The sequence below is a fragment of the Nanorana parkeri genome, unplaced genomic scaffold, assembly GCF_000935625.1.
Source record: "Nanorana parkeri isolate BGI_ZX_2015 unplaced genomic scaffold, ASM93562v1 scaffold2758, whole genome shotgun sequence".
NCBI lineage: Eukaryota > Metazoa > Chordata > Amphibia > Anura > Dicroglossidae > Nanorana > Nanorana parkeri.
The window spans coordinates 22541-42228 of record NW_017309026.1 but is presented as its reverse complement, the minus strand read 5'-3'; the positions used below and the strand labels follow the sequence as shown (position 1 = coordinate 42228).

The 19688-nt window shown below is 45.8% G+C and overlaps 1 protein-coding gene across 1 annotated transcript in view; it reads right to left on the bottom strand.

The window, feature by feature from the left end:
- The window catches only part of LOC108802268 (stress-70 protein, mitochondrial-like), a 33710-nt gene that overhangs the window by 841 nt on the left and 13181 nt on the right, over nt 1–19688 (bottom strand). The window contains exons 3-6 of the mRNA XM_018574137.1: nt 11843–11960; nt 11077–11171; nt 10491–10583; nt 60–200 (exon numbers count right to left, since the gene is read on the bottom strand). Of these exons, the coding sequence (XP_018429639.1) occupies nt 60–200; nt 10491–10583; nt 11077–11171; nt 11843–11960 (447 nt within the window). The remainder of the gene's footprint in view (nt 1–59; nt 201–10490; nt 10584–11076; nt 11172–11842; nt 11961–19688) is intronic.

The following is a 19688-nucleotide window of genomic DNA, read 5'->3' as shown; positions in this document are numbered from 1 at the left end:
GCCAAGCTAATGCTAAAAAAAAAAAACCCTGTTGATTCTCTATTTTCTCCAACAAATACCTTTTTGTATGCAATTTCAAAGAGGTTTAATGATGCTTGCTGTAGAGATGATGAGGCTTGTCGTATGCTCTCTCCAGTTTCTTGGTCTTTTCTAGCCAAAAGTTCTTTCATCTTGTTGATCTCCTCTTTAAGCTTGTTGCACTGAGAGAGAACATAAAGGGAAACATTTTATATACACAATACAGCTGTGGGGTTTCCCAGCCCCTTATAAACCAGTTTTATATAGTGTAACATTTACAATGAAAACTTGGGGGGGGACACTTGTGAAATGTTTATGAAACCTATAATTTTCAGTAAAAAAAAAAAGACCCACAGCTTTATTTTTGTGTACAGAAATGCAATATTGTCTAATTGTTTTATTTTAATGAAAGGGGATTGTGTCAAGTGACAACATAAGACTGTTTTAGACTGGTGTCTAGTCACACAAGATCTTAAGTGCTAATCGCAAGCAGAGAAAACAAAAATCGACCCACAGTAATATGACCAACCAATTCACTAGGGATGGCAGCCCTCCACAAGGAGTACGGGACTTCCTCCACAGATCATGTCAAAAACAAAAGCCTTTCCTTCCTGTGATATTACACAAAAAATAAACTTTTATTGTATAAAAACATATATATACACACTCTTTGCCTGCGTTCGTTACGAGCCTGCATTACGGAACGCAGGCAAGTTTTGCACGTGTCAGATTGCACTGCGGGGGAGGGGCGCCGCATGGAAGCGGTGCCATTGAATTGGAGCGAAGACAAGTTGCTAGATAGGCCATAACTGCCTATGTCGGGCAATGTGTCGGCCGCGTCATAGGATGTCATGGCAACGACGGGACGCTGGCTAGCGGAGGACGGCAATTAAATGAGCTGCACGCAGATACCGCCAGAATGAGACAGTGTATTCATGGAGAGGCATGTGCATGAAATACTGACAAATTAAAGAGCTGGGTAACAATGCAAAAAAATCACAATGGGCTACCTGAATAAAAGCGAAAGAAAAAATGCTAGAATAAGAACCCACATGTTGCTCATAGTGTGGCATTATTAGCATAGCTGTATTGGCAATGAGCCAGCTAATAGGTATATATATCGAGCATACAGTAAAGGCAATGTTGTGGGGCCATGACAATGTGATACATTACTAAAATTATAAACGCATGAGGGCCCAGGTAGCATGGTGTGGTCCGAATGAAACACATAGGCACCACTAGGGTTGTAGATTTTATGTGGGCCAACTGATGGATATGTACCAGGCTTGTAATGCATAAGGGTGACGAATGTCGGGCCAAAAGCACTACGTTCTAATGCTAAGAATCCAAACGCATGTGGACCTATGTGGTATAGTCAAAGTGAGAAGTGTAAGAGCCACTGTTATAGGAATATGGGCAGCTGTAAGATATTCATTTAGCTAAAATGCAAAAAGTTGATGTGAGAGCATGACTGCATGATATCACAGTGTGGGCCACGTGAGGATGTGAGAACCACTAGTTATCATAGAAATAGATGTAAGAGGGTCAAGAAAAAAAAAAAAGTGTCCACCTATGTCATGGGGAAATCAGTAAATGTCAGCTTGGTGCCACTAGGCCAGGATTTGAACTAAGGTAAAACATCCAAAGATGGTTAAAGAGACGGCCTGGCGGAAAGGAGTCATGAGGAATGCGAGAAGTGATTTAAAATCCCCGGCTGTGGATAAACCACCCCTAGGGAAGTAGCGGTCAAAAAAAGAAACCATGGAGAAAAGCATGTGGTCTAGGTCGAGTTACCGGTCAGGGAGGAAGCATGCAAGGGTGAGGCTAGTATTGAGACCCCTGGGTATCAGTGTCCAAAGTATAGATCCAAAATGCTTCCAGTTGGAGAAGGGATCTGTCATGATTCCCACCTCGGTGGGACAAAGCGACATGTTCGATCACCATCCCCCGTAATTCATGGGTCTGGTGTCGTAGGTTAGCAACGTGAACCGCTTCTGGTTTGTTAGAATACGGGGTATCACCCTTGGCGGAGGCATTAATGGCAGACCTGATGTCGCTACATGTTTTTGAAAGAGTCTTTTGAATGGTCCCATTGTCTTACCCACGTATCCAAGGCCACTTCAAAAGATAAACGCAGGTCTCTGTAATGCAGTTAAGGTAGCCCTTAATCTGGAATCTTTTCCCACTATGTGGGTGAGAATGCCTCGGCTATGATAAGCGCACTGCACACATTGCAGTAAAAACATTTGTAGCAACCTGTTCGTCGTGAAATTTGGAATGGTTGTTTACAGTACTTAGGCCAGGGGTCTGCCTGGACCAAGTGGTCCTTCAGGGTTTTACTGCATCTATAAACCTGCAGTGGTGCTGTCTTTATTTGTGCAGTCAATTGTTTGTCTGCTTGGAAGATTTTCAAGTTCTTAATTGTGGCTCTAGGGATTAGACGTGACACCCCATTAAATCTCTGGATAAAGGGCAGTCTGGATAAAGGGCAGTCTGTTACTAGAGGACTTGTCTATCCCTGTAGTCGAAGACAGTTTGTCTATTGCCAGCTCAAGTGCGTGGTCCAATACAGAAATAGGGTACTCTCTTTGTTGAAACTTGGAGTACATCGCCTTGATTTGTATGTCACATGCGTCTGGATCAGAGCAAATGCGGAAGACACACAAACTGTGATATGGGTAAATTGCTAAGTAGATGTTTACAATGCAAACTGACATAATGCAGTATAGTATTGTGGTCTGTAGGTTTACTGAACAACGTAGTTTGAAGGAGACCATCAACAATATTGACTTGGACATCTAAGAATATAATGCAGGTGTTGTGAAATTCAGGGATAAAAGACAATGCCGGGAAAAATGGAGTTAAGGAACCCTACAAAACATCCCGAAAGTGTTGGCCTCACCCTGGCAAATGACAAATGTCATCTAGGTACCTGGTCCAAAATTTGACGTGCGTTTGAAACATGCATGATGGATATATGTGAATCGCTTCTAGGTATCCCATGAACAGGTTTGCAAAAGTTGGTGCCGCGGAGCCGCCCATGGCAGTTCCTTTAATCTGTAAATAGAGTGTATTCTCAAAAAGAGAAAGAAATTAAATCACAAGTACATATCTTAAGCGAGACAAAATAAATTCTGTAGGCATGGTGTCATGTCTGTGTGACCTCAGAAAATGAGCCACTGCTTCAAGACCGGAGTCAATGGTGATACATGTCTAGAGGTACAAAATGTCCATGGTGGCCAAGTGCCAATCGCTAAGTACATCTTCAAACTGCAACACCTTGTCAAGAAAGTCACTCATGTCCCTGGTGTATGAAGGTAGTTTTACTAGTGGTTAAAGAACATATCCATCCATCCATATACATCAGTTGGCCCACATACATCTACAGCCCTAGTGGTGTCTATGTTTTTCATTCGGACCACACCATGCTACATGGGCCCTCATGTGTTTATAATTTTAGTAATGTATCACAGTGTCATGGCCCCACAACATTGCCTTTCTTTATTGTATGCTCGATATCTACCTATTAGCTGGCTCATTGCCAATACAGGTATGCCAATAATGCCACACTACCAGCAACATATGGGTTCTTGTTCTAGCATTTTTTTCTTTTGCTTTTAATCAGATAGCCCATTTGCGTCTTTACCCAGCTCTTTAATCATGGTCAGTATTTCCATGTACTGCAGTTCTCTCACGGAGGAGTTGAATAAATCCAGGAAAGTCTATGAGAATGATTATAGGGAGAACATTATATGAATCAAAAGGCACTACAAAAAAAAGGTACATAGAGGATAATATAACTAAATAAATGAGATCATGTTATAACTAAATAAATGAGATCATGTTGTCTCTTAAACATCTCAACGCAACATAAATGAGGTTCAGTAGAATAAAGTCTTGAAAACTGTTTTTGTGATGCTAGGTCTGATGCTAGGTCTGAGAACAGAAAAAGATTCCCTTAGAAATTGCGTCATCGGAGAAGATCCACATCCTTCCATCCTGGATATGGCACAATAAGTCTGAGATCACTGGTGTTACACATCTCTTAAGTATGTAATATACAAACAAAAATCGGCAACACAAAAGGGGTAAGAAGGTATGCAGATAAAGCAGTCTTCGAGAGATCTATAAAATCTGTAGTCTGTTCAAACTTAAAATAATAATTAGAAAAAGAAAAATGTAGAAGTAACCAAGCTCCATCAAAGCTCCAGCGACTACATACATAGTTCTCAAAGTAGTCTCCGCCTTCTTATCCGTGGGGTAATGGAAAGAGAAATCCTCCACAAGAATGAACGTAGCCTTGTTTAGGCATGACGCAGGCAGATCCACCACCAGAGACAACGAACACTTTTTCAGGAAATCAATTAATAAAAGGGATAGTGAATGGAAAAACGTTTCGGCACCAAGAAAGACGTGGCGGAAGGTTTCTTGGTGGGAGCGTCCTCATTCTTCAAAGTCTTCCGAATAAAGCAGGGCAGAAACCAATTCTCGTTCCTGGAGCATGAGGGAGGCAGATGACACATCCTCGCTACCGACGCCTTTAGTGAGGAATTCCCCAGAAGTGACTCGATTCACCGCCATGGAGACCTCTTCCTCCATATTCCACTAAAGGGGTTGGAGAGGACCAAGGCATCAGACGTTTTTTAGGAAGTCCCTGCGCCAAAGCGCATTCAATCCATGACGCAAACCTGTCCATAGTGGATGAGAAGGCCTCAAAGGATAAAGTCATACATGCAACACTCGCAACCCCCAGAGAAGGTCAGGTCCCGTCGGCGGCATTGGTGGCCGTGTACTGCTTGCACATAAAAAGGGGAGTGGGAAGCATCCTTAGACCTTGTCCTCGCGTTCCACGAACAAAACTGCCCGGCAGAACAGAACACCTGTACACACGGAAACTGCAGCAAGCCGGGAGGAGCCAGAAGTCCCTCACACAGCAGAATGGCATAGTCCCAGCAGTAGTCATATAGGAAAGATTCCATCCCCCTTCCGCACACTGAAAGTGAAACCCCGTCCCTCAGCACGTGGGAGAAGTGCCGCTGCAACCAACGAGGATGTCTGCCCAAATCAAAGATGGCAGCTGAGCCCCGCCTAGGCCACAAGCCAGGGACTAAATTTGTGGCCGCCGGCCACACAAAATAAAAGCCATTCTGCCCAAAAGGTGTGACCACAGTGCAAATGGATGCCTAGCACCGCAGTCCGCCCCTTGCCTGGACCCCCACAGCCTCTGCTTAGGAGCAGGCCACGGACTAAATTAGTCACCAGGAAGGGGACTTGGTATATACAGCCACTCTGTCCAAGAGGTGGAACCGCGGTGCAAACCGATGCTCAGATCCACGGTTTGCCCCTGCCTGGACCCCTCAGAGCTCCCCAGCACTTCTGTTCATGGAGTAGACTGCAAGTTGCGGCATAAATTAGCGGCCGGATGTCCCTGCATGACAGGAGGGACTGTGATGCACACCATTCCCAGCACTGCGGTCTGCCACATACTGTACTCTCGCAGGACATCCTCCTAGATAGAGGCCAGCAAACAGAACGCAGGTGTGAAAAACTGGGAAGGTCACAATAGAAAAAGGGAAGCATCTCCATAAGGAGGCAGACATCCCAGAGGCTGGACAGGACATACACGGCCAAGATGCAAGAGCAAGGATAGCCCAAAGCCCATATGTACCAGCTGCACAGGGCTCTGCCAGACCCCATCAGAACGTTTCGGAGGTGACCCTGGAAAGGCGACAACAGAACTACTACCCTGTGAGTGAATGATACCCTATGTACTCATACCTGCATATGACTATGTAAATGGATTTTGCCATACTCCACGTGCCTAGATACCCTTCCCAGTATATATGGTTTAACCAACACTTGCATCCATTAATTTTCACAACGCATGCATGGGTGCGTTGTCCTCCTGTCATGCATTGCTCACTATGGCCTTTTGTACTCAAACCAAATGATTTACTTGTAGCATTGTTGGACTTTTGACTCAATGGACTAGTGTCTAAATGTGCTGAGAATTAGATCCTTTTAGGAACACAGTAGACATTGTCATCATTTAACCATGTATTCAGGTTTCATTTTTGTGTACTGGAGCTCTTTAGTATGTGGCTAACTCACCAGGAATTATAACCTGTCCCCGTATTTATTTATGACTTCCCCTGTCTGGAGACATACGTTTACAAAGTCTTTCTCTAGGTCTTGCCTCTTTTTATTGTGGCGTTGAGTCCGCTATGGTTTCGGGATAGCCTGCCTCTGTCAATAGTGTCCCACCACGACCATGGTTACTGGTGATTTAGTCAGTTCCACACCCCAAAAGGGTGCATGCGGCCAATCCCGGCTCGGCTGTTACCCTGACAACTCAGGGGGTGTGGCTTTCTCGTTATTATGACGCTGCAGCCATCTCCCCGTGTTTAGGGTTGTGTGGGCGTGACCGGAGACATGTTTGATACGCAGACAGCGGCGAGCCACTCCCGTTACAGGCAAACTGCTGCAATGACCCATGCTGCTGTTTGTAATGAGAATAAGTGAAAGTTTATATGAACATGTGCAGCCAATGTTCTAAAGCACCTATTCTCCATATTTGCATTAATGTAACATGCTTATACCTCAATGAGGATTTCGAAGTGTACGTCGTTCAGTATGCTCTGATCACATTTTCTGCCTTATGTAATGAAGGGATCATGGGGTTAATGTGATGTCACAGGGTTGCAGCAGACTCTGTGGTTGGTTGTTTTTTTCACTGTGGTGTGTATGTAAAATTGTCTCTCACCTGCATCTGTATCACTTGACCTGCCTTATGAAGGGGATCAGTATGACCCCGAAACGCTGCATTAAGTGCATCACACTATGCTACTCATACGTCAATAAACAGACGTATTTGATTCACTATTGGAGTGCCGGTGTCTCTGTATATTCTACTAGTTATTCACAATGGTTGTCAGCCGTTGACTACCGCAGCACCCACCCGTATCTCTTTGGAACGGACGGTTTGAGTGCGATGGGTTAATGGATTCTACACAAGTACTGAAACTCATGTGAGATAACCTGGAAAATCTCCAGAAACGTTCTAAATCGACGTTTTAACTTAGTCACGTTTTATGCGTTCCATAATCAAGGGATCAACTGAAGCGGGGGTATGATTTTTACCAGTCAGCCATGGTTTGACACAAAGTAAAAACAAGGATGGGGTCCAAGAGCGTGAACAGAGCACTCAAGGGGGCTACCAACCGCTTATCTGTTGGGCACTTAAAAGACAGGAGTATCCTCTACCCAAATGGTAGGCACTTTGAGGAAGAATACTGCTGGATCCTTAATGGGAGCAGACCACTTTTACAAAATCCCCCACGAATGGGTACATGGCTAATAAACACATGGGGTAGCAAACAACCTGTCAGGCCATTTCCAATCTCCATAAACAGAGTTGGAAAAGCAGGTGCCAAGATGGTCTTTGCATTCTTAGGGGCTCGAAAAGAATCGAAGATTGGAATCCGCACTGGTAGATACAACAGGCATCGATAAGAGCTGAAGCAGTCTCCTAATTTTGGAATAATAGTGGTGGACAGTAACTTTTCAGAAGCAAGCTCATCAGGGTAAGACTGGAACGACTCAAATCAGGGTATCAACAGGCAAATCAGATACAGAAACAAAAAAAGGCATGGTAGCACACTTGCAACCTCTGTGGTAAAAAACTGGGTGATTTGGACCATAAAGTCTAGCATGACTTGTAAAAACCTCAGTAAAAAGGGCAGAGGAACTGGGCACACCTGATGCAGCTGAAGAGTACTCTGATAATTGAATGGACTAAGAGCAGTGCACAACTGTATTTTAGGCTGCAGACATCAGCGCCATTAGAGTGTGAAGCTGGGTCACCTGGGGCCCAGTGCCCTGTGTCCAGACACTTGCAAGCAGAAGGTAACCCAGAGGTTAGAAATGGTGGTGTAGAGATTCCGCCCTGTGCTGTTTCTGTGCAGAGTTTCAGAAGCTTAGCGTGCACCAGGTAAGGGAAAAAAATAAAAATAAAATCATGAGTGCACACGCAGTAGGTACTCTGTTGTGGCTGCTTCTGTGCCTGCACAGCCTCCCACCAGAGACAAGGAAATGGTGCAAGATTTTTCTTTGTTTTCTTTAAACCCTCCTTACTTTTAAAAGGGGCCCTTTAAAAAAAAAAAAAAAAAAAGCAAAGCATACTTCACCCTGGTGACCTTCAATCTTATCCATTGTTCAGATAGATCTCTACCTTGCCAAGGTTGCCTACCCCTGGCATATACAATTGCTTCACAAGCCATTTTGAAATTTCATGTTATTAAAAATGACATTTCAATTTGCAGCCATTGTAATTTAAAGCAATATGGCAACATGGAGGCATTCTGTAGAATGTTGGTGTTTAGAATACCCCCAAAATGTAATTTTTTGCTTCTGTGATTGGCTCACTGATTTTCTCAGAAGTCTGCACCAAGACAAGTAAAATATAAGGCATCAGCTGCAATAGGATTACATTTTTCGTAAGTCACTCTGTAAAGGTGCCCACACACCTTGCGATAATCACGGGAAATCCCGCGATCGTACGATTAGTGGAAGGTGTGTGGAAGCCGTCCAACCTCTACTACTGTAAGGTCGCACGACTTATCTTAGGAACATGTTCGAAAACCCACCGAGCATCGTACGATGTTCGGCGCGTGTGTAGCATGTTTGTAAGATAAAAGCCGGACGGGCCGGTGTGCGCAAGCGCACACTGACAGTTCCCCATTGCGGTCATCGGAAGCCCGCCCCTCAGGGGGGCGTGGCTTGCGATCATGGCAATCATGATCTGCCTGTCCAAGATAGGCAGATCATACGTTTTTTTAATTACCTTACAACCATCTCAAGACAAAAATCTTGAGATGGTTGTAAGGTGTGTGCCCAGCCTTAGGCTATCTACTAAAGAGATTCAGACATTGAACTTTCTTTATTAGAACACAGTGCACCAGGTGGTTGTAACGAAGATAGAACATGCAATCAGGAAAGAGTCTGAAAAAGACACCGTGACACAGCAATATCGTCATACTTATGGATAAGCACTGAATTTGGTAAAATCCTTACAATGTACATGGACAACACAGTGGCGATTGCTCTTTTCTCTATACACTATACAGTGGAGCAGAGCTGAAAGTGAAGATTTGCCACGTTATAGGTAACAACTAGAAGTGTTACCTGTTCCTAAGACATACCCTGAAAAACCTACCATTTGTCTTTAACCACTTAGTGGCCGTTTTTTTTTACCCATGATCTCATCTACCTTTTAGGCCTGAAAGTTACTTCAACCCCCCACACATTATATATTTTCTGAAAGCAAAGACCCTGTAGAATAAAATGGTAGCAGTTTAAAATGTTTATGTTGCAGCATAATAGCGCAACGTATTATCAAACCCCAAAATGTAGTGAAAAATGCCCTTAAATGCCCCAAAACACAAAAAAAGATTTTAACAAAATCAAATATAAAAGATGAGGTTACAACGAATAGACACTCAACATGCCAGGTTAAAAAATTGTGTGCATCCATGAAATTGACAAAAATTCAGTACCCCAAAAAGTCTATAGATGACGCTTTAAAAGCCCCCATAGGTCATCAGTTTAGAGATAGGCGTAAAAATTGGAATTATTGCTCACTCCGGTGTGTGCGGTGATACCAAACAAGTGTAGCGCGATAGTTGTTTTCATATGTAGGTGCCCCCGACGTGGGGGGGGGGGGGTCTAAAAAGACCTAGTGTCACCTTTACACTAAAAATAAGCTATTGAAGTGCAGATCGCACTTCGATGGCAGTGCTGGTCTCCTGTAGCCCAGCAATAAGCTAGCTATAGGACTGGAAGTGATAATCCGCATCGCTCCCGGTCCCATAGTACGGGGAGGGGGATCGGTGAACGGAGGTCCGCTGATCTCCATAGCCAGCTCCCCCCCCCACCACCACCAGAGAAGCCGGTCCTGGGCCCGTTAAGGGGCAACAGAGCCCGGGAAACACAGCGGGGGTGCGGCCCGAGAAGCGATCGGGCAACAGCTGAGTCGCCTGATCGCTTCTATTGTAAAGCCGACAGTCGGCTTTACAATTGTAAACAGTGTCCTGGCGTCTTTAGCTGCCGGGAGTCTGTTTAAACGGGCCCGGTGCCAGTGACGTTCTATGGACGTCACTGGTCAGTAAGGGGTTAATTACGCCTGAAAAACAGCAGCACGTTCCCTGGTGTGCCTAAGTACTTCTTTCTGTGCATTCAGTCTCATTTATAACACTATGCATCTGACTGCTAGTCTTAAGAGATTCAGAAGGAGATCACTACAGTGCACTCACTGTTCTTGCTGGAGTCTGGCATGAAATCAAATTCTTGCCTCTACCTAGGCCAACTCCACACGGATACAGTGCAGAACTAGGCATGGTAAGTCAGTAATGAGGAAAAGTTCAGTTCCTCTTTAAAAGTGACACAATTTGCAAAAGACAGAAAAATAAACTAACCTCATCTTCAGGTAACTGGCTCTTAAATTCTTCCATCTTTGATTCCGTGTCGTGAATAATTCCTTCTGCATTATTTACAGCTTCAACAAGCTCCTAGAATTAAAGACAGCATTTTGGAAATATCAAAAGCAGTTTTAGCAAACTTGGTACCTTTGTGACACAACACATTGATATTAAAATGTAAAACCCGAAAAAGAATCCAAAAGTATAAATACAGGGTGCTAGCTACACAGCTAGTCACAATTCTAAGGGGAGCTTACTAGACAAAATAGTCAAAAATCACAACACCAACACTATACAGTGGCTCTAAACTAAAAACCGACATCACTGTTAAATGTCATAATAGCACAGCCCATGAACTGGTGCATAAAAAAAAAAATCAAAAAAACACCTGAACCACCAAAGTCAGAATAGTCAGGGACGTCACTTCAACCTTTGGTACCATGTCAGATTCACACTGATAAATCAGGGGGTGCCCGCCTTTTATTCAAAGAATGAAAATATGTACAAGTAGTATGCATATGAATGTGTCACGTTGCTCATTTAAAATGCCAAACAGCACATTTGTATTAACTTCAGCACTTGCCTTTCTTCTTCGGTCCTCCTCCGCATACCTTTCTGCATTTTTTACCATATTTTCAATATCATCCTTGCTTAGGCCACCAGAAGACTGAATTACAACTGCAAAAAAGTATATTAAGAATTTACTTTTATTGTACTCTGCATCTTCCTTTTATTAGGCATTTATTCTGGATCGAAGTATATAGCCATGAAAATGTTACACTGATCACCATCTGACTTTCTAACGATAGGGTGTTCATCTACCCAATTTTTTGAGCCATGTTATACCCAACCTCCTTTAACCCTTTCCCTGCCACCGTCTTAAGGCATACGGCAGAACAAAACTGTTCCCAGACTGTCAGGTCAATATGCCTTACGCCGGTGGCTTTTACCGTATGAGCTTATGTGAGGGCACTTCCGACAGTCCCCTTAAAATAAATAGCAGTCATCAGTGGTTGACAAGCCGCTGATGACAGCTATGAATGAAAATTCTGGCCGCCGTACTTAAGTGACTACTGCATCCTCAGCTTCAAAGCCTTGATCCAATGAAGTCGGGAAGAGATGTCCTCCTCAAGCCAAGTAACAAAATGGTTTTATGCTGTATATGCAGCGGTATAGCCAACTAGACAGGGCTGTACCCTTTCTTTTGCCTAGTGTACAAACTCCTAGGAGACAACCGAATCAATCAGTTCTCAAATGTAATGTCTCCATCCCCCAATAAAAGATGAGAGAAAGAGTTGGTAAACAATAAAAACTGTGCTAGATTAGATTTTCATTGACAAATAACTTACTCTGCTGTTCACGTCCAGTTCCCTTATCTTTCGCTGATACATGAACAATTCCATTGGCATCAATGTCAAATGTAACTTCTATTTGAGGTACCCCACGAGGTGCCGGAGGAATTCCAACCTAGAAGGTAATTTAAAATTAAAGATTGTAGACCGAACATGATTGATACATGCAGCAGTTAAACTGTCCTAGCACAGAACAATACAAAATGTATAGCCAATTTATTTTTTTGGTTAGACGGATTAGAATCCTTGTCAACTTTTTATTTCTCTGTGTACCTGCAGGTACCCGTTTTTCCTGATTATCCCTAAGCAAAGTGACAGGAAATTAAACATTTTACAGTCACTAGAATATGCCAAGGGTAAATCCACCAATAGGGACACCTGTTCCAGTGACAGCTGTCTAAAAGGGGAAGTCACCTTTGTAGAGATTTGTGGTCACTTTCTGCTGCATTCCTTGGAATTTACAATGGGACAAATCAGTGTAAAAAATAAATAAAATTAGGTTTTTACCCTTCTCCAAGCTGCCCAGAACCTTTAAATCACATCAAAGTATGTATTATTTAAATCACATCAAAGTAAAGTAATCCTTTTCTCTCCGTTCATTGAAGGACACAGGGAACAGATCGTAGATCATGTACCGTAGGGTAATATCGCCACCTGCAGGTGAAGGACGCTAGGTACAAAACAAAAAGACAAAGCCAGCCTAGGGGCAGCCTCTGCTGGTGGCCAACCCCCCACCTCCTGACAAGTCTTCAGTAAAGTAACAAGCAATTAGGAGTACACACCCAAATACAGAGGGCGGGGCTGTGTCCCTAATGAACAGAGAGAAAAGGATTTTACGGCGAGTACAAATATCCTTTTTTCTCTTCCGTTCATTGAAGGATACAGGGAACAGATCATAAATCATAGATCATGTACCGTGGGGACGTCACAAAGCGGTAACAGGCAGAGTGGTGGGCAAAACCAATATCCCCAACAAAACCCCCACTAAAACGGCAAAACCTTGCACCCCAAGCCAGCATTCGCAGAGGCCATAACATCTACCTTAATAAAAATTGGCAAAAGTTGTGAACAGAAGACCAAGTAGCGGCCCTAGAAACCTGAGAAACAGAAGCACCATGGCGAAAAAGCCCAAGATGCCCCAACTGCCCTAGTAGAATGGGCAGTGACAGGAAAAGGCTCACGCCCCTTAATGGCATACGCTTGAATAATTGTGTTACAAATCTATCGAGAGATGGTAGCCGAAGGTGCTGCCATCCCTTGGAGGGCCCTCCATAACCACAAAGAATCCGACTCACGGAAAGAATCCGTAGCCTCCAAATAATTGGAGGATGCGCACCACATCCAAACAATGCAATTCTCATGAACGGGCTTCGGACATAAAGGCAAGACGATGTCCTAATTTAAATGAAACCACCTTACGTAGGAAGGACGGCAGAGGATGCAGATCAACCTTGTTTCTATGAAGAACCAATAATGGCAACTTGCAAGACATGGCCGGTAACGCAAATCCTGCAAACGGAAGTAAATCGCAACCAAAAAGGCCACTTTTTGGGACAAACTCAGAAGCGGGATTTCCCTCACAGGCTCAAAGGGAGACTCCTGCAACACTGAAAGCACCATATTCAGATCCCAAGGCGACAAGGGGGACCGAACAGGAGAAACAATAGGTGTAACCCCCTGAACAAAATTGCGAACCAAGGCATTTGACGCCAACAGTTGCTGAAAAACAATCAGAGCAGAAACTTGGCCTTTCACCATGCTTAAGGCCAAACCACGATCTACCCCCAAGTTGCAGAAATGCAAGAATTCTGCTCACAGAGAAAAAACACGGAGACAGACCCCCGCCACCTCACACCAGGCAAAGTAGGCCTTTCCAGGTGTGATGGTATCTTTCGAGACATGGCTTTGCAAGCCCTGAGCATCGTGGAGATAACTGCATCTGACAAACCACGATCCTTCAACACTTGGCTCTCAACAGCCATGCCGTTAAAGCCAGCAACTGTAAAGAAGGGTGGAACACAGGGCCCTGGTACAGAAGGTCCGGACGAAGCGGCAGCGGCCAAGGAACATCTATGACCAACTGAACCACGTGGCGTACCATGCTCTCCTCGGCCAATCTGTGGCCACGAGGATGACTGGGATGCCTTCGGCTGCTATCCTGCATAGAAGACACGGTAAAAAGATACAGTGGAGGAAAGGCATAAAATCAGACCGTAACTGTACCACAAGGCCACCAGGGCATCCAAATAGTACCCTGGGCCCGGGTTACGAACATATTGACCTTCCAGTTGAGAAGAGACACCAGGACATCTACATCCAGCGTCCCCTAGCGAAGGCAGATCTGATTCAAGATCTCTGGGTGCAATGACCACTCCCCCGGTTCCGCTGACTGAGATAGTCAGCCTACCAATTGTCCACTCCCGGCATGTACACCGTGGAAAGAGCTGGAACACGCTCCTCTGCCCAGGAGAGAATATCTGCCACCTCCCACGCCGCTGCCATGCTTCTTGTGCCGTCGTGGTGGTTGATGTAAGCCACGGCCGTGTCGTTGTCCAACTGAACCCGAAACGACAATGATGGAGAGACAGTCGAAGCGCCTGAAGCTCCAACATGTTGATCGACAGACTAGACTCCAATGACCCTGCACAGTCCAGGAACCCTCTCCAGCCCAGGAGGCTGGCATCCGTGGTGACCACCGTCCAGCGTAGGAAGGATGTCCCAGACACCAGAGCCTGAGACCAGAGCCACCAAACGAGGGAGACACGCGTCGCCCGAGGCACCCAAACCTCCCTGTCCAGAGACAAGTGAGACTTGCTCCCCTGTGACAATATGTCCCTCTGCAGGATCCTGGTGTGGTGCTGCACGTAAGGCACCGCCTTGAAGGAGGCTACCATGACTCCCAGCACCTGAATGCAGAAGTGGATAGTCGACCAAGGATGAGACTAACAGCCTCAAATGAGAACGAAGTTTTAGAATTTTTTCTGGAGTTTTCCCTGAACAGTATCCAGAATCAGGCCCTGATACTCCAGGCGTTGGGACTGTACTAGACAGGATTTCCGAAAGTTCAGAATCCATCCGAACTCTTCCAAGGACCGCACAGTGACTGCAAGATCCACCCCCAGAGAGGAATGCGACTCCGCCTTCAAGAGAAGGTCATCCAGATACCGCACAATCGAGATCCCCGGCAGCGCAACAACGCTGGGGCCAACACCTTGGTAAACACTCGAAGGGCCGACGCCAGAGCGAAAAGGCAGAGCCACAAACTGCAATTGTTTCTCTCCCACCGCAAACTGAAGATAATGCTGATGGGAAAGACAAATGGGGACATGAAGGTAGGCATCCTTGATGTTGAGAGGCCAGCAGATCCCTGGATGAAGACATGCCACTACGGCTCAGATGGATTCCATCCGGAACCACAAAAGTGTTCCAACGTTTGAGATGCAGGATAGGTAGAGTCCCCTTTTTCTTGGGCACAGTAAACAGGTTGGAGTAAAATCCTTTGAACCTCTCCGAGGAGGGCACCGGAATGATCACACCCTGGGACAAGAGGTTTGCTACTGCGCAGTAATGATCCGCGAGCCGTTGTGGAGATAGACATGTGTGGGAAGGAAAAAACCTGTCCACGGGATGAGACAGAAACTCCATCTTGTAGCTCGAAGAAACCAGCTCCCTCACCCAGGTGTCGGAGACACGAGCCAACAAAAGGTCTGCAAAGAACCGAAGACTCCCTCCCACCCTGGAACTAAGATGGAGGAACACCTTCATGTGGAAGGGGGCTTGGGAGACTTGGGCTGCCAGGGAGACTTGGAGGTCTGGGAAGGCTTGGAGAACTTTCCGCCCTTCTGAGGACGGAGAGGGCCAAAAAGCCGTTTATGAGCGGAGAAGGAAGGACCGACCTTTCCGACGTTGTTACTTCAGCTTCCTAGCCTGAGGCAGAAAGGTACTGTTACTGCCGTCAGATCCCCAATGATCTCATCAAGAGTTGTTCCAAACAAGCGATCCCCTGTTAAAGGGAGCTCCGTCAGAGCCTTCTTGGAGGCTTGATCAGCCGACTGGTAGTTATGCCAAAAGCAGGAGACGAAGTGTAACCTCCGACAGTTTTGAGACCAGTGGCGCAACAGCCAAGGCCGAGTTGCAAACATATTTCAGGCCCTGCACTAACTGGTCAGCCAGCTCAATATAGGAGGGAGAAATGTTCTCGGCGAGACCGTGGTGCAACATCTTCGCCCATTCCGTCAAGGTCTGAAGGCCAAAACCAGACGCATGAGAGCACCCAAGATATAGTGCGCAAAACAGCCTCCGCCTTCCTATCGCAGGGATCCTGAAAGGAAGGAGAATCATCCACTGGAATTACAGTAGCCTTGTTCAGACACAAGACCAGAGGATCCACCACTGAAGGGGATGTCCACTAAGTCAGAAAAGCCTCTTCAAAAGGATAGTGAACAGAGAAACGCTTAGACACTGAAAAGAACTTGGCAAGTACAAGGAGACCCCAGCAACTCGCAGCCCCTGGTACAGCTGTCTTGAAGTCCCAGCAAAATGTCCTTTAGCACGTGGACCCTGCCAACCTGGATCAGCAGCAGACCTGCGTCCATCCGAAGGCGCCTCCACGGCGAAAAAGCACCGCCCCATCCACCTGCGGACCGGAAGTGACACCACACAGGAAGGGCACGCTGCCCTCAAGCAAGATGGCGGCTGCAGCCTCAAAACTAGGCCACAATAGAAGCCGTGGACTCTAGTAGCGGCTGCCTGCTCGGTGTCCGAGCTGAAAAAAAAAAACAAAAAACATGCGGCCGTGGCGCCACTAGCTCTCGCGCCGCAGATCGCTCACACCCCTACAGGGAAGCCCACCGCAGCGAGACTAGGGACACCAGTCAAGTAGGAGGAGGGGGACCGCAGCACGAGAGAAACCCACGGCCCCCAGCAGTACCTCACACAGACCGGAGTCTTCAGCCACCTCCAACCATGAGGACCCATCAGGAAAGACGGCGATCAGGAAAGGCAGACAGCACTCCGAGACCCTCTGCACAGCCCCAGACAGACCCCCACCTACATACCCTACCAGAGGGAACCGTTCAGACCCTTAAATTGCGACCACCATCAATCAGGGAGGCGACGACTCCAGGGAGCTCCACCTGGAAAACACGGCATCAGGGCATGTAGGGGAGGCGGACAAACGCCCCCAACCGTAGCCGCAGCGCTGCCAGCCTATGTGGAGTACTGTGACTGGGAGGCCGAGACCCCCAGTCATATGCACCTCACCGGGAGAAACCAACAAAATTCACCCTGTTGAAAAATGCGCTTGCCGGTCTTCCAGGGAAGACTGCAAGGATCCACAAACATCCTGCCTGTCTCCCTGCCAACACTTGCTGGAAGATCCAGCGAAAAAACAGGGAGCAATCCAGACAAGAATGAGAAATTTTTTTTTGAATCTCCTTACTCCTGATGTCGGGCTTCTAGCAGAGGCCACCCCTAGGCTGGCTTTGTCTTTTGTGCCTAGCGTCCTCCTCCAGGTGGCGATATTACCCTACAGTACATGATCTACGATCTGTTCCTGTGTCCTTTAATGAACGGAAGAGAAAATACCATCTCTGCTAACATAAATAGGCCACTTAACCCCTTCGTGACTGACCTACAGTGTACATCGCCAGCATCGGGGCTGTTTAAACAGACTCTGTTTAAACTTGTAAAGCCGACTGTCGGCTTTACAACAAAAGCGATTCTGGCGACTTACCTGTGTCCCGAAGAAGGCCCCCCCTGCGCTTCCCGGGCTCCGTTGCTCCTCCTACGGGCCCGGGACCGGCTTCCTTCGTGTCGGCGGGGAGGAGATTGACGAACTTCCGTTCATCGATACCCTCCCCGTTCTATGGGACCGGGAGCGATGCAGATTGCATCCCTTCCAGTCCCTGGGCTGTCAGTTCTGGGCTCCTGCAGCCCAGCTATAGAAGTGCGATCTGCACTTCAATAGCTTATTTCCAGTGTAAAGGTGACACTGGGGGTCTTTTGGACCCCCAGCATCACCTTAAAGAGCACCTGTCACCACCATCTGCTATCACATGGGTGGGCTTGTCAAAGTATAAAAAAAAAAAAAACTTTTTAAAGTCCACCGCCCCCACGTAAACATGCGTCGGGTGCGCCTACGTATGAAAAGGATGAACGCGCTACACATGTTGGGTATCTCCGCGCACGCCGGAGTGAGCAATAATTCTAGGGCCAGTATTTTGGGGTATCTCTAAATTGATGACCTGTGGGGGCTTTTAAAGCGTCTTATATGGACTTTTTGGGGTACTGCAGTTTTTCGCCGTTTCACGGACGCACGCAATTTGTAACCTGGGCATGTTGGGTATAGTTTTACTCGTTGTAACCTCATCTGTTATATTTCATTAAAAAAAGGTATTTTGTTGTTTTGGGGCATTTAATTAAATTTTTCACTAAATGTTGGGGTTTAATAATGCAACATAAAAATTTGCAACTACCACCATTTTATTCTATAGGGTCTTGGCATTCAGAAAATATATAATGTTTGGTGGTTTTAAGTCAGTCATTTTCAGGCCTAAAATGTGGAATATAACATGGGTGCAAAAAAAAAAAAAAAAAGGCCTCAGTCATGAAGGGGTTAAAGGGTTATTAAACCCTCAGGTTTTTTTTGCATACATCTACTGCTAGAAAGCAGTAGATATATGCAAAACCTGCAAAACGGGATTTTCTCCCGTCCGAAAATCTGAAAGATCTCGGGCGGCCGCAATGGATCTTGGGGCGGGCGCACGCGTAGTTCAGATTTTCGGCTGGGAGACACACAAGGTAAGTCTATGGACAGCGTGCACCCGCATGCAGACACAGTGGGACAGGAAGTGCCAGCAAGCACAGAGGAGTCAGCGCTGGATCGGAGGCCTGATCGGAGGGACAGATGAAAACGTCAGGAAAGATCGGATTAAGAGACATCATTTAAAGGTAAGTGCCGACAATACCTTTGGGGGAGGGAAAAAAATGTATGCTTTAAGCAGTGGTGTGTAGTTGCCGACAGCTACTAAATTTACCCCTATAGGTATAAAGCAGATACAACCGTGAAACATAATTTGATTCAATAGGTTACAGCAATTAAAAAGTAAACCCATTATGCTAGCCCCGCTGCAGGGTCAACTTGCTGGTCTCATTGCAGTCTAAATCAATGGCCTGCAACAAGTATGCAGGGCCGGAAAGTATAAAAACGTATTCAATCATTTGCTTTAGTTCAATTATTGTTGTGGCATACGGGTTTGCATGGCAACAAGTATTTCCGAGAAGAGAGGTCAGCAGTAGCAGTGTCCATGCTTCCCACCCGACACTTGTTAAAGTGACAGGGTTCAACCCTTAAGCTGCACATTCATGGCCTGACAATTACTTAATTGGTGGTACCAGTAAATTTACTCTTTGTCTTCCTTAACATTGATGGCATTTTGAGCAATTCCACATTTTCTGGGTATATTTGAGGCTGGTCCAAGTGGATTGCACCAACATGTCACCTGATACAGTTAAACTATTTGAGCACCAGTGGATGGACTTTGTAGTTTAGCATAAAGTTTGGAACTGGGACCCGTGAAAGTTAAATTTACACTAAACTCACAAATATAAATGTAATATTTTGTACCAGTTTTCAGTCCCCTGAGGTTTTAAAGGGGGTTGCTAAAAGGCCAGCTAATAAGGGTTATTAAAAACAAAAAGAAACTCAGTAGAATTACATAAGACCATTGAACTTCTCATTCTCCAACAATGACCAACTGCACTCTATTCCTTGGTAAATATTCCTCTAATTCAAAATGGTCAAAAACCTGGGCAACTTTCTAGAACAGGAGGAAGTGGGGGG